Here is a 16,338-nt window from a genome sequence, read left to right on the forward strand (position 1 = left end):
ACTCCCACGAGCCGAGACGCGACCAAAATCAATGAAGATGACTATAACTGAAGAGGAGGTGATTCTTGAACGAGTTATTGACCTAATTGATCGAGGGTTCCCTCTGCGACAAGAAGACGTACGAGAAATGGCCGACTAACTCCTAAACGCGCGCGACGGGACGCGTACGGGACCCCGATGGGCAGAGAACTTCGTACGACGCGTCCCCCAATTGAAAATGCGATTTCGACGTCGAATCGACTATCAGAGGGCCTTAGCTGAGGATCCTACAATTATACAAGGCTGGTTTGCACTCGTGCGAAACACAATTGCAAAGTACGGAATACTTGATGACGATATCTACAATTTTGATGAGACTGGGTTCCTGATGGGAATGCTGTTGCATGCAAAGGTTGTTACAACGTCTGACTGTAAGGGAAGGCCTCGTACGAAGCAGCCTGGCAATCGGGAATGGGTTTCTGTCATTCAGGGTGTGTGTGCAGATGGCTGGGCGATGCCTCCGTACGTTATTGTGAAGGGCAAATATCACCTCCTCTCCTGGTACACCAACGGCCAATTCCCAGCCACATGGCGCATCCATCCAAGCGAAAATGGATGGACGACAAATGATATTGGCCTAGATTGGCTACAGCACTTTAATTAGTGCACAAGGACTCGTACGAAGGGCTCTTATCGCCTCTTGATCCTTGATGGTCACAACAGCCATAAATCGACCGACTTTGACGAATACTGCAAGGAACAAAGCATTATTGCTCTCTGCATGCCTCCCCATTCATCGCACGAGCTCCAGCCTCTTGATGTTGGGTGCTTTAGCCCGTTAAAGCACTCGTACAGCAAGGAAATCGAGAAGATGATGCGGATGCAGATTTCGCATATTACTAAGGATGACTTCTTTCCTGCCTTTAAAGCAGCATTCTTTGCCTCAATGGGCGAAAACAACGTACGAGCTGGTTTTAGACAGGCAGGCCTTGTACCTTTTAACCCTGAAGTGGTTCTTTCTCGCTTGGATTTCAAGCCAAAGACGCCAACACCATCAAACTCACGGCCAAGCAGCCGAGGCTCCTGGGACGCAAAGACACCAACCACAGCACTAGAGGGCGTACGAAGTGCTTCCTCTCTTAAAAAGAAGATCCAAGCACATCAAGGTAGCTCACCAACACCAATGTACGAAGTAATTGACTTCCAGGCCAGAGGTATTAGCAAGTTAGCCCATAGGCTTGCTATTGTTGAGGCTGAGAACCGTAAGCTTCGTACGGGGATAGAGGTACTAAGTAAGCGCCGGAGGGCAAAAAAAACACGACTACGTCTTGGAGGGTCACTTAATACTGCTGAAGCAGAGGCACTACAAGTAGAAAAGGGTGGTGTTGATGCTGGAGGAGAGAATAACCCTCAGAAGGAGGGTCGTACGGAAGGTGCTGAACCACGCGCGCGACGATGTGGCAATTGCGGAAAGTCTGGACATAACGCACGAACCTGTGAAGTAGTTTGGGATAGTGATGAAGAAGAGGGTGATAAGTAGTTTTAATTGATTTCGTACGTTGTAGTTGAATTAACTTATATAAGAGGTAGAAAGGCAGTAGACGTGCGCAGCTCACTATGATGCGCAGCTCACTATGCACGTACGTTAAAGGTAAAGTTATAAGTATAAATATGTATTTTCTAAAGGATAGCCCTCTAAAGGATAAGTAGGGATTACTACATAAATAGCCTAGATAGTAGCTAATACTACCTCTAAAGGGATAGCTATTAATTAGCTATTCTATTGGCAGTCTGTGCGTCCTAACTATCCATTCTATTAGTTATTCCTTTAGCAATGTCCTTAGCCATTCCTTAGCCATTCCTTTAGCTACGTCCTTAGCTATTCCTTAGGCATTCCTTAGCTACATCCTTAGCTATTCCTTTAGCTGTATTACTATATGCTAGTTTCTTTTATTAGCCTACTAGTTTCTTGCATTAATACTTACATTAATTAGCTGTATTAGGTGTATATCTTAGGCTAAAAGTAGTCTAAATATTACTTTTCTTTAACTTAGTAGTATTAATTAGTAGCTTAGACTGGCAAGGCCAGATACCCAGCGGCCTTCGCTGGACTTTGAAAAACACCTTTAACATCCCAAATTCGCAGCACGACAAAAAGGTTGCCATGTTCTTCTTTAGAATGTCTAACGGCGGCTATTCAGACCCTGCGTCCCGCGTCATCATCAACGATGCAGGAACGGAGACTGTTGACCGTGAGGTGATTCCGAAGGTGGCAAGGTCTACCAACGTGACCAAGGTCGACGCCAGCACGCTGGATATCGTCCAGTTTTTGAACTGGGCAAACAAGGTGACCGTGGAGGAGCTCCTATCAACGCACTCAGTCCAGGTCAGAGACTTAACCCCGTCCAACAGGACTCAATCAGCCGATTGGGAGTGAAAGGACTATAATAGAGAGCATAGAAATTTCCTGTACATAATTTCGGTTCTCTAATCACCGCATACACTCTATTCTTGCACGCAACTTACCTCACCTACTGGAGTGAGTGATGCTATGAGACGAGGGTGTCCGAACTTTACGTTGATACCTAAAACCCCCTTGATTACGTCTCGCCTTGCGGCACGCAGAGGTACCGTCTATCCATACTTGCATGTGTATCCTTCACAGCCCTGTGATATACAGCCAGATGTCAATGAGACAGAGATACTGATTGTTGTGGTTAGGGAAGCATTGAAATTGTTTTGGGGTGCCTGAAATTCCAGCTACTTTACCCTTGCGTACAGGGATATAGGGTGAACCAACCTAAAGAAAATCTAGTTAGGGCGGATAATGTCTATATATCCCTGTCAATGTTAGCCGAACTAATCCGTATAGTACCTATTTAAGCTCATGTCTGCCCGCACCATACTCTTCCAAGTTGTGCTACAGTCAACCAGCCGGCCACAGTCAAACGCTTCAGACACCAACGCAATTGCCCATCCCAAGTACCCACAATGTCCGCTCAAACGCCACCTACTACAGAGCATATCTACGAGCCGTCTAAGGTGACCAAAGGGGCAACCTTGCCGAGATCTAAAGATCTTGAAACATACCACCTGTGCCCAGAAGCCGGACTCATTGTGTGGGCTGTCCCCGGACCACTCCGCGACATCGCGGTCTTGGATATCACTGCGCCCCCTCCCGAGGCCTTCGCAAGACAGCAGCCTTTCGCCATCTTCGGGCCAAACGACGAGCCAACAACCTTTCATCCCATTGCATCATTACCCGCCGTATACCCTCTTGTCTCTAGTTTGACTGTTTGTGTCGACCACCTGGAGGAATTCATGAGCGAATGCGAAATCATGTCCGAGCAGCATGAGTTTGAGCCTAGCAGCGAAGACAGAGACACCAACGAGTACTGTATTTGCGAGGAGTGCAAGGAGCACCCTTTTTTGTTATACCAGCAGCCGCCAAAGCTCTACGTGGAGGCCAAGGGGAAGCCATACGTGACCCTTGGAGACGTTGTATTGGCTGTCAACGGCTGGATCCCCAAGATCTGGCAGGACATCCTCCTTGCTGAGAAAGCAATGTTCGACGAATACGGCACGCAATGGCCTCCTCTGCCCGCAGACACGAAATTCTGGATCAATGGGCCGTTTCTTCCGACGGAAATTATACTTGGGCGTCAAGAACCTACGGGTTCAGGAAGCCTCCGGGGCAGAGAAAAGTATTGGCAGGAGTGCATTAGCGTAGTAGCAAAGCGGCAAAGTGAACTTCAGGATAAGGCTCTGTAGTGCTGCAACACATATCTCGTAAGCTGATCGGAAGCGCTCCGCAAGAACTTGGCAGCAACAACAGAAGTCGTAGGCAGATACATATATTCTGAATTACATCTTAAATAGAGCCGGGCTGTCATGTGGATTACCACTGCCTTAAGTGTTTTCTATACTTTACCAGTCCCTTAGTCGGACTTATAAACCTGTACCTTTTCTAACAGAAGACCTCTATAACCTTCCCTCCTATATATTTTTCTCACTTAGTACTATTAGTATAGGCTATATATTCTATACTAACTATACTAATAGTTTATTTCCTATAACCTATATACTTTTTAACCTCTCTAGCTACTATAGTTCTAGTTAAAGCTACAGCTTAAGACTTATATACTTTATTTAAAACTAGTTTAGTAGTAGCTATACCTATAGCTACTCTACTATAGTATATTATTAATATTAATATAGACAAAGGTTCTTTAATAAAAACTATTAAAAATAATAATAGTTTAGCTTTCCCTCTCTAACTTTTATAATACAAAATTTAAATAACTTAAATTTAGTAAATATAATATATATAAACTAATAATAAATGTATCCCTAACTTAGACTAATTTACTTTATTTTACTAGTATAAGTCTAAGTAAGATTATTAATACTTAAAATAAATACTACTATATCTCTTAAACTATTCTATTCTCTCTTAACTTTATAATTAAAAACTTTAATATAAAGGAATATAGTAAAGTAGCTATTTACTATTATAATATTATTAAAACTATATTTAGAAATAACTGACTTATAAGAATTAGCCCTTAGAATAATTAGTACTAATAGTTATATATTATAGTTTATTAAATATAACAGGACTAGAGGATACCCCTATAAGGCACTTAGTAGTTATAAATAAGTTATATACTGCAAATATAGGAAACTAAAGTATACTCCTCTAGTATAGAAGAACTATAGTATAAAATAATATAGAAATAAGGAAGTAAGTAATTAATTATATATAAGTATAATTAATTACAATATAAGTACTTATATACTCTACTTTAAGTAATTACTCTATATAATACTTAAATTACTAGTAATTAAGTATAAATTAAACTTTAAATAATAAATATATAGAATATATATATAGAATAAATTTAAATAAATTTAAGAATAGACTTCTATAGCTCTTTAGTAATTAACTTTATAATAATTGTCTTAAATACTTTTAATACTCTTTACTAGTAATTAATATTATAAGTCCCTTAATATATATATATAGTAAGTTAGCTATTATAGTAAGTTAGCTACTTCCTCCTACTCTCTAGCTATTTCTGTAAGTTAATAAAGTAGTATTATATAAAATTAATTAAAACTACTTATTATCCTCTTCTTTAGAGGTCTTCTAAACTACTTAATATATTTGTACATTATATTTAGTCTTTCTGCAATTACTATATTACTAATAGTACAATTTACCTCCCTCTATACGAGCCCCCTCCTAATGTATATTTTTACCTCTAGTATTAATAACCCCCTTCTCTACTTAAATTGCCTCTACTTTAGCTGCATTAAGGGACCCTCTAAAATGCAGTTAAGTTTTTTTAACTCTCTAATACTTACTTAGTATTTTATTTACTATATAAAGTCTATAGTACTTAGCTTTAATAAGAACTAATTTGTATACTAACTTACTAATACCTTTAGCCTATAAGTTAATTACTTTATATAAATAAATTAGTAAATTATATTAATAACTAATAATTCTTTTCTTAAGTAATATAGAGCTTTATATAGTATTATATACTCTTTAGGGTATTCTATTATATAACAATTGCTGTATTTAAAACTAGTATTTATTGCTCCCTTCTATCTAGCTTACTTCTATAGGAATAGTACTACTACCTCTATATTAGAAAGCTATTATTAACTAGATTTATCCCCTCTTCTTCTTCCTATAGGTACTAGCTGTAATATATATACTATATAGCGCAAAGGACACCTTAGTACTAGCCTAAATACTAATTAATTGTTTTAATAGCTTCTTTTGCCTGTAAATCTGCAAGGGCTATACTATTAACTAGACTATTCTTATAGCCTTTAAGCTATTTAATCTTAAGGTTAATTTGCTACTTGTCTCTTAGGGCAGTTAAGTTAGCCTATAGGATAATTAGGGCGAATATAGCTTTATTAAGTATCTATTAGTAGCTGCACTTTGCATTAACTATTCAACTAGTATACTAAATGCTGTATCTCTTTGCAAGTTGTTTCTATTACTTAGCTAGCTAGCATAAGTGTGCAATAACCTCAATAGGGTTAAAGGCAGTATTCTGCAGAAGGCTGAATAAGTTAGTTATATTAAGTATTAGGGTTATCTTTTTAAGTAATTACTATACACTTAAGGAATTACTATTCTGTACATTAGGTAGTTAGCAATAGTATAATAGGGAGAATGCATACTAGCTTTGCAGTTAGTAAGATATATAGTCTTTTCTAGCTATGCATTTATTAAAATCTACATTATTAATAGCTATAAGGTTTAGGACCTCTATAGTCTAGAACCTCTATAGTTGAGGCCTCTTTATTGCAGACCTTAATTGCTAATGCTATTAAGTGTAAGCCTAGTTTAATATTGTATTTATAGTTGAGATAGCTTTATAGGGTTATTAGCGCAAGCTTAGGGTATAGTACTAATTACGTATAAGTCTTATTGTATTAACTGCAATAAGTTATTTCTCTGCAAGGCTAGGTCCTTAGTACAGAGAGAAAATAATACTATTAAATATAGTATTATATACTATAATTAGTATTTTTAAGTCTTAGAAGCTCTAGCTACTTAAGTATAAATTAAATAGTATTAATATTCTTAACTTAAAATTTAAGTAGAAAATAACTACTTCTAAATTAAAAGGAATAAATAGTCTATTTAAAGTTAATTTATATATTTTCTTTACTTATTAAAGTAAAAAAGGCTATTTTAAAAGTAGGAAAGAAATTATTCTTAGTAATGTGTATAATTTGCATTTATATTATTTTCTTAATTTCCTTACTATATAATACCTTTAGTAGACTAAAATAGCTAATATTAAGAGACTAAAGCTTATATAATAAATAGAGAGGTATATAAAGAGTAATAATACTATATTCCTTATAGTAATTATTAAATTTAGTAGACTTATAGCTATTGTAGCTATTAAGAATTAAGAGCTAGAAAGTACCCTTTATATAAGACTTTATGCATTTTTTAAATACTATAGTTAATTTAGGCTAATTTTATTTATAGTTTATTTATTTCTACTAGAGTAAATATACTATTAGAGTAGGAATTAGCTATTAGTATACTATAAGAGGAGGTAATATTTACCTTTAATAATAATATATAGAGGTAGTACTTAGCTATTTGTATATATACTCTAAATAATAGAAACCTATTTGCAATTATTAAGCTACTTTATATAAGGCCTTCTATAGTAATTAGAGATTATAATAACCTTTATATGCAATAGTATTCCTATTAAGAAGCTTATTTTATTAAAATTATAAATATTATTATTATAAATTCTATACTTTACAATCGTATTTTGTATAAGGGCAAATTAAGCCTATATAATTGTAGAAATCTTAACTAATACTCTCTAATAGTTAATTCTATATTAAAATTGCATTTCTAATTATAATTAGTATTATATAAAGTTCTCTACTTATTAGAGTCTAATACATATTGCATTGCATTTATTAAGGAGGCAATTAGCTATATTTTATATATTATTAAGTTGCAGTAGAAATCCTTAATTAATTAAATTAATAACTTATTTAAGAATTACTATTTCTTCTAGCTTAATTATTTTTATTAATTTTAATTGTATTTCTTATTATAGTAGTTGTCTAATGTATTAGTCCTAAAGTATTATTCTTAGGATATTATAAATAATAGCTACTTTTTGTATAGAAAGATTTAGGTCTTTATTAATAGCTTAAAGTGTAAGTATAATGCAGCTTTCTTTTAAGGAGGATTCTATAGTTGTATGTAGAGGAAACTTAGTATAAAGAGGAAAGGTATAGAAGTAAAGAGGAGTAGCTAACTTACTATAATAGCTAACTTACTATATATATATATTATATATACATTATACTAAATTTACTATTATAATTAATAACTACTTTTATAAATAATATAAAGAGAAAAGTAAAAAATAAACTTTAATTAATTTAATTATAAAATACTAATAGTAGTTTTAATAATACTTCTAGTAGAATTACTCTTAGTATAATAAGTATTAGAATAATACAATTATATAACTGTATAATACTTACGAATTTAGAGTAGAGTGTATAGACTAAATTGTATAGTACTTACTTATATATAGGGGAATTATTACTTAACTTAGTCTAAATAACTTAAGGCTAAAGAAGATAGTATATTTATCTTACATAACCCTAATCTTGTAGTTAGGAAGAATAATTATAGATATTATTCTTTAATTTACCCTATATTTTAAGTACACATATATACATATAAAGCTTATTTAATGCTAATTAGTAATTACTTAGTAATTATATAAAATTACTTTATGCAATTATAAATTAGTAAGAGTAAAGAGATAAGAATTAATATACTAAATATTGTATATTAATACACTTTAATTCTACCTACTATTACCTTCTAATAAGAATTAAGTAGATAAGTGCAAAATATCTTATACTAATTCCTTATTCCTACTTACTATTACCTTTTAGTAAGAACTAAGTACTAGGAGTAAAATAACTACTACTATAGTATTATACAAGAAGAATCTCTATTATTACTTTCTAGTAAGAACTAAATAGAGACCCCTATTGTACAATACTTAGAGTATATAGTATATACTAAAGTACAAAAGATAATAATAATAACTTAATACTATATAATACAATATAGTTACTAATATAGCTACTTTAGAAGAACTAGAAGTAGGCTAATAGAGTTAAATTTAGGAGAAAGAATTATACTTACTTATATATAAAGAAATAAGTGCTAAAAGTAAGATTCTACTTATTATATAGAAGAAATCTACAAACTTAAGATTCTAAGGAAACTTAGTTAATATTAATAAGGAACTAAATTAGGAAGAACTAACTTATTACAGTCGGCTTTCTATAGTAGTATCTATTAGCAGAAGTTGAGGCAATAAAGCTAGGGAATAGTACTGTAAGTTATATTAAAAGAATTAGGTCTTTAGAGAATACAGTAATTAGTTGTATACTTAATAAGGGGCTTGTAATGCGTATTACTAGTAAAGGGTGCTAAGAGTATCCGAGGGGATAATTACAAAGTTAATTACTAAAGAGCTATAGAAGTCTATCCTTAAGTTTATCTAAGTCTATTCTATATACAAGTCCTATATATCTATTACTATAGTCTAACTTATACCTAATTACTAGTAATTTAAGTATTATATAGAGTAATTACTTAAAGTAGGGCGCATAAGTACTTATATTATAATTAATTATACTTATGCATAATTAGTTGCTTACTTCCTTATCTCTATATAACCTTACACTATAGTTCTTCTGCACTAGAGGAGTTACCCTTATTTCCTATATCTACTTTACTTATAACTTATCTATAACTACTAGGCGCCCTATAGGGGTATCCTCTAGTCCTATTATATTTAATAAGTTGTAATATTAAGTCTCCTCTCTAAAGATTTAGTCCCTAAACTATATAAGTAGGTTAAGTCCCCTACTATCCTAATTAGAATAGTATTTAATATTTCTTCTTTTGTACTAATAAAATATTGTATAGTAATTCCTACGCAAAGGGCTCTTCTACATAATATTACCTAAAGCTTATACTTAAAATTAAGGAGTTTAGTTTTAAAGTTATACTTTATTCGTACTATTAGTTAGCTAGTTGTTACTATAAGATACTAGCTAGTAAATTAAAATATTCTAAGTGTATTTATTGTAGTTATTCTTGCAATGCATTAGCAAATGCAATTTGTAAATATAAGTATTCCTCTTATTTTGTTTCTTTAGAGGTATTAATTTATTTGCAATAGTAGATTATCTTTTAAATAAATTTAATTATCTTAAGTATAAGGAGGAGTTAGAAGAACTAATTCTTTAATAAAGAGTAGATGCACTGCATTATACTTAGGCTAAAATAGATAAGTTGCTTGCAAAGCTAGAGTGCATTTGTAAAGTAAAGTAAATAGTATTTAAGAAGAGTTAGGAGATCCTAAATAGTAAATCTGCAGATTCTACTGCATTCTCTTCTAAGTTAATTGTAGCTAAAGAGGTACAGACTAGTAGTGCCTTTAGAGTTATTAACTAGGAGGCAGTATTTAAAGATTTAGAGCTAGCTGACTTTAATTTTAGTACTCCCTTAGTAGTATTTAAGAGTATTAGAGATTCTTAACTAGTTCCTATAAGTTATCTTTATATCTATAGCCTTTCTATTTAATAAGATATTTATTATAATTGTCTTTATTCCTATAGTTAATAATTTATTCAACTTTATACTCTAATTCATTAGGTTCTACAATAATACAGTCTTTAGTATATAATCTGCATAGTGCTAATTTAAAAAGTACAATATAAAAGACTAAGTAGATTTTTATTGTATTAAGTAGTTTAAGTTTGTAGTTAACTGCTAAAACCTTTTAGACAATTTTAAAGAGTTTAAGTTTTTTATAGTCCAACTTATTGCTAAGTTACTTAGTTTTAATATTTCATTATATAAGGTAGGTACTATCTCCCTCTTCTAAGAATAGTCCTCTAATTCTTAAAGTATTAGTATATTTCTTTATTTATTCTCTAATGAATTCTAAATCTTAGGAGACATTCGTCTAGATTTCGCGCATCTTATTAATGTCAGCTATAGCTTTCAGGGCCTATAGTCCTTTGTATAGTTCTCTATATACTATAGGTTTAAATCTATAATTTAGGTAGAATAGAGAGTAGAGAGTACTTTCTCTAATTGCACTATTGTAAGCGAATTAGGCTGTAGGTAATAGTAGTACCTAGTTGTCTTAATTGTAGTTAATATAGTATTATAAATACTATTTAAGTATTTAATTAATTTATTTAGTCTAATTATTAGTCTGCAAGTAGAAAGAGGTAGACAGTTTGTAGTCTGCACTAAGTTGCAAAATTAGTAATTTCTAAAACTTTAAAGTAAATAGCTTATCTCTATTTAATACAATTTTATTAAGTAGTCTATAGTTACTAATAATGTATTTTAAAAACGTATACATAAGGTCTTCTACTGTACTTACTTCTAAGTATAGAATAAAGTAAGTATATTTAGTAAGTTAGTCTACAATAACTAAAATACTATTATAATAGACTTTTATAAGTAGTTCTCTTAATTTTAGTAATTTAATAATAAAGTTTAAAGAGATTAAGTACTATACTACTAGTAGTACTAGTAGTAGCTAAATAAGTCTATAGGGCTTATATAGACTATTCTTACTTTTCTTGCAGAGTTTGCAATTCTAAATTGCATTTACAATATTTTATTTTATTACTTGCTAGTAGTAGTATTATTAAATTTATTTCTAAGTCTTAGTAACTCCTTAGTATTTATATACTTAAGTACTATAAATCTCTCTAATTATCTTATGCATTATTTTATTAGTTGTACTAACTATAATTTATCTAGCAATTATAAGGAGCTTCTGTACTAGAATAAGGTCTCTATTCTTATCTATCTTAAGGATAACTTATATTTCCTCTAGAATAGGAACTTTATAATCCATCCTTCTGCTAAGAGTATTAGCTCTACTATTATTAGTTCCTTTTCTATAGATAATCTAGAAGTTGTATTCTAAAAGGAATTCTAACTATTTAATTTATTATTTATTTAGATTCTTAAATATTATAAAGTATACAAGGTTCTTATTATCTATATATACAAGAACTTTATATTTTATACTAAATAGTTGTAGTCTCTATTTATAGAATACTTTAATAATTACTATAAGTTCTTTATTATAAATTTAGTAGTTTAATTCTAGTCTGTAGAATACTTTTAAGAAGAAAGTATAAGAGTATAGCCTTCCTTCTTTATTATATTAACTAAGTTATCTACCTATAGTAAAGTTAGAAGTATTAACTTTAATTTTAAAAAGTTTATCTAAGTTAGGAATTTAAGTAATAAGTTCTAAGCTAATATATTACTTAACTTTCTTAAATGCATTATTGCATTCTTTAGTCTATTCGAATAGGGTATCTTTCTATATAAGGTTTTAAATGCACTATATACTTCCTATATAGCTTTTAAGGAATTATTAATAGAAATTAATGAATCCTAGGAACAATTAGACATCCTTAATATTCTATAGTATAGGCTAGTCCCTAACTACCTATACTTTCTTTACTTCTATTTCAATTTGTCCTAGGGTAATAGTGTATTCTAGGAAATTAACTCTTTAAGTATAGAATTCGCATTTTTTAACTTCTACTAGTAGCTTAACTTCTTAGAGCTTCTAAAGGACTTAGTATACGTATTCTTTATATAGCTTAAGAATAGGTAAGAAGATAAGGATATTATTAAAGTAGATAATAATAAATATATTAATAAATTTACTAAGAATGTAGTTAATTATTGTCTAGAAGGTAGTAAGTATATTAGTAAGTCTAAAAGGCATAATAAGGTACTTAAAGAGTCCTTTGCGTATTTAGAATACTATTTTCTATTCTTTACTTTCCTTTATCCTAATTAAATTGTAAGCTCCTTTAAAGTTAAGGGCTATAAACTAGTTTACTCTATATAGTAAGTCTTAGAGTTCTAAAATAAGTAGTAGTAAGTAATAATTCTTCTTTATAATACTATTAAGCTATTTATAGTTAATGTATAATTATAACTTACTATTCTTCTTTAGTATAAATAGAATAGAGTATTCTACTAAGGACTTAGAGGGTCTAATGTATTCCTTCTTAAGATTCTTATTAAGGTACTTATTAAGTACCTTACATTCTATTTTATTAAGTCTATATATTAAATAGAACTTTAAGTAGGAGCCTTTAATAAGAGGTATTTTATAATTATAGGGTCTATATTCTAGTAAGCCTATTTCTAACTCTAGAGTAAATAGCTTTTTGTACTTTTAGTACTCCTCTAGAATATCTAGGAGTAAATTTAATTCCTAATTTAATACTACTAGACTTATTATTTTAGAAGGCTGTATCTCTTAGAGATAAGCTATATATTGTATTTATTGTATTATATTATTAAGAGGTACTCTAGAGGTTTTATTTAATGCTTAGCTCTTATAGTACTACTTTGTAACTAAATTTAACTATTAGAGTTAGCTAATTCTCTAATTTATTTATAAATTGTACTTTTGTAATTATATAATTCTTAAAATAATATTAATGTCTCTTATTTCTATAATATTAAATTAGAGTTCTTCTTTTTAATTATAAATTTGTAAAGGGAGGTATACTATGTCTAAAATAATAAGTCTACTATTATACTTAACTTATTCTCCTTTAATTGTCTATAATGCATATAAGTATTCTTTCTTCTACTATAGTATCTATTATTTATTTACTAGTTTAAGTAAAATAAAGTTTCCTTAAGTACTACTATTAATAATTGCATATATTTATTATTTTTAAACTTTAATATTTAAATTAAAATATACTGCATTATAAATTATATATAGGGTTTTATAGATTATTACTATATATTACTCTTCTATTATAAGTATTATTAGTTTTTAAACTATTAAGCTTCTTTCTATTATACTTTCCTCTAAGCCTTTACTTTAGCTTTAGAGTAAATAAAGTATTTATTATATTTGCATTCTTACTATTCCTTATTATTATTATAGTATAATATAGAGTATTTAGAGTCTAGAGTAAAAGTTGTATTATTTCTTTTACTATAGTATTACATTATTTAGAATAGGAGTTATTTATTAAAGTAGATATTTTAAATAAGTTCTTTAGTATATTATTAAGAGTAGAAGTGAAACTTCTTCTTACTCGTCTTATATTTTCTATAGTTATTATTTAGATATTTAGCCTAAAAGAGGTCTTTATAGCCCTTATAGTTAGAATTTAGTAGTAGGTAGTCTCCTAATATAAGTAGTATAAGTAGATAATTCTTCTTATATACTAATGTACATGCATAGTGAGCGGATCAACATAGTGAGCGGATCACTTTCCCCTTCTTTCTTACCTTTCCTCCTTACAACAACTTTCCTCTACGCACGACTATGGAATCCTCCTCAAATGAAAGCCGCATTATTCTTGCACTTAAAGCTATCCAAAAAGACCCAAAACTATCCGTACGAAAAGCAGCCTCTATCTACAAGATCCCATTCTCAACCCTTAACTACCGACGCATCGGACGACTACCACGACAAGAAACGCGATCGAAATCAATGAAGATGACTGAGTTAGAAGAAACAGTGATTCTTGAACGAGTTATTGACCTAATCGATCGAGGATTTCCACCGCGACTTGACGACGTACGAGATATGGCTGATTGCCTCCTTGACGAACGCGACGCGACGCGTGTTGGACCCCGATGGGCAGAGAACTTCGTACGACGTCAACCACAACTAAAGACGCGTTTTCGACGTAGAATCGACTATCAGAGGGCATTAGCTGAGGATCCTGCAATTGTGCAGGCCTGGTTTGCCCTCGTACGAAACACAATCGCAAAGTACGGAATCCACGATGACGATATCTACAATTTTGATGAGACAGGCTTCTTGATGGGAATGCTGTCGCACGCAAAGGTTGTTACAACTTCCGACCGTAAGGGAAGGCCTCGTACGAAGCAGCCTGGCAATCGCGAATGGGTTTCTGTCATTCAGGGCGTATGTGCAGATGGCTGGGCGCTGCCTCCGTACGTCATCGTCAAGGGCAAATATCACCTCCTCTCGTGGTATACCAATGGCCAATTCCCACCCCAATGGCGCGTCCACCCTAGCGAAAATGGATGGACTACAAATGAGATTGGCCTAGATTGGCTACAGCATTTTGAAAAGTGCACAAAGTCTCGTACGAAGGGTGCTTTCCGGCTCCTAATCCTTGATGGCCACAACAGCCACAAGTCCACCAAGTTTGACGATTACTGCAAGGAACACAGCATTATTGCTCTTTGCATGCCTCCCCATTCATCGCACGAGCTCCAGCCTCTTGATGTTGGCTGTTTTAGTCCACTAAAGGCGTCGTACGGCAAGGAAATTGAGAAAATGATGCGGATGCAGATTACGCACATTACTAAGGACGATTTCTTTCCTGCCTTTAAGGCAGCCTTTTTTACTTCAATGGGTGAAGAAAACGTACGAGCTGGCTTTAGACAGGCTGGCCTTGTCCCTTTTAACCCAGAAGTAGTTATTTCCCGGCTGGATTTCAAGCCAAAGACGCCAACACCATCCAACTCACGCCCAAGCAGCCAGGGCTCCTGGGACCCAAAGACACCAACTACAGCACATGACGCCGTACGAAGCTCTGCATCACTTAAGAAAAGGATTACTAGTCATCAACATAGCTCACCAACCCATTTGTACGAAGTAGTTGACTTGCAGGCTAAAGGTATTAGCAAGTTAGCACACAAACTAGCTCTTGTTGAAGCTGAGTGCCGTGGGCTTCGTACGGCAAATGAGATACTAAGCAAGCGTCGGAGGGCTAAAAAAACCCAACTACGTCTTGGAGGGTCCCTTAATGCAGCTGAAGCAGAGGCAATCCGGGTAGAGAAGGGTATTGTTGATGCTGGAGGCGAAAATGTGCGTCAGGAGGGAGCTCGTACAGAGGGGGGTGAATTGCGCGGTCGGCGATGTGGCAATTGCGGAAAGACTGGACATAACGTACGAACATGTCAGGTAGTTTGGGAGACCTCTGAAGAAGAGGATGATAAGTAGTTTTAATTGATTTCGTACGATGCTGCTGAATTAACTTACAATAATAGTAGGAAGGTAGAGAAAGGTGATCCGCTCACTATGTTGATCCGCTCACTATGCATGTACGTTATTCTATAAAACTAAACTAATTAGTTATTATTCTTAGAGTAGATAATTTAGTATTCTAGTTACTTTAGGGGTTCTAGATTCTCTTCTTTAGAGTTAAATGCAATATAGATTTTATAGTACTAACTAAGTATAATTCTATAGTTAAGTATTTCTTTAGAGTTGTAATTTAAGCTATTTAGCTCTTCTAAGTAGTTACTTATAGTATATTTGTATACTTTTCTCTATTAAGAGGTCTAAATTTATAAGTCTTAGGGGTTATTTACTACAATTTAATTAAGTATAATTATTTTAATTTTTCCTTCTAGTACTATTAGTCCTTAAAGTATAAGTCTCCTAATTTCTTTAAGTTGTCCTATTTAAAGTATTTTATTAAGCTATTTGTCTAAATGTTATTTTGCACTCTATTTGTATGCATAAGTTAGTAGTTAGAAAGCCTATTTAAAGTTGTTACGACCCGTCAAAACATAACAGGACCAGGGGACGCCCCCACAGGGCGTCTGGCGGTTACGGACAAGTTATAAGCAAGCAGACACGGGAAACAAGGGTGACTCCTCCGGCGCGGAAGAACTATGGTGCAAGATCACGTGGAGATAAGGGAGTGAGCAACTGATTATGCGTGAGCACGATTGATCACGACGTGAGC

The 16,338-nt window shown here is 32.5% G+C and overlaps 2 protein-coding genes across 2 annotated transcripts; both read left to right on the top strand.

Annotated features, from left to right (window-relative positions):
* Nucleotides 1-2,158: 2,158 nt before the first annotated feature.
* On the top strand, nt 2,159-2,416 carry CH63R_11270 (uncharacterized protein; the record flags this gene model as incomplete). The annotated part of the gene is made up of 1 exon (XM_018306244.1): nt 2,159-2,416. One exon carries the CDS (start codon nt 2,159-2,161, stop codon nt 2,414-2,416), a length of 258 nt encoding a protein of 85 aa, XP_018153085.1.
* Nucleotides 2,417-2,970: 554 nt separating this feature from the next.
* Nucleotides 2,971-3,750, top strand: CH63R_11271 (uncharacterized protein; the record flags this gene model as incomplete). The annotated part of the gene is made up of 1 exon (XM_018306245.1): nt 2,971-3,750. One exon carries the CDS (start codon nt 2,971-2,973, stop codon nt 3,748-3,750), a length of 780 nt encoding a protein of 259 aa, XP_018153086.1.
* Between the last annotated feature and the right edge of the window lie 12,588 nt (nt 3,751-16,338).

This window comes from Colletotrichum higginsianum, chromosome 8 (genome assembly GCF_001672515.1).
Source record: "Colletotrichum higginsianum IMI 349063 chromosome 8, whole genome shotgun sequence".
Classification (NCBI taxonomy): domain Eukaryota; kingdom Fungi; phylum Ascomycota; class Sordariomycetes; order Glomerellales; family Glomerellaceae; genus Colletotrichum; species Colletotrichum higginsianum.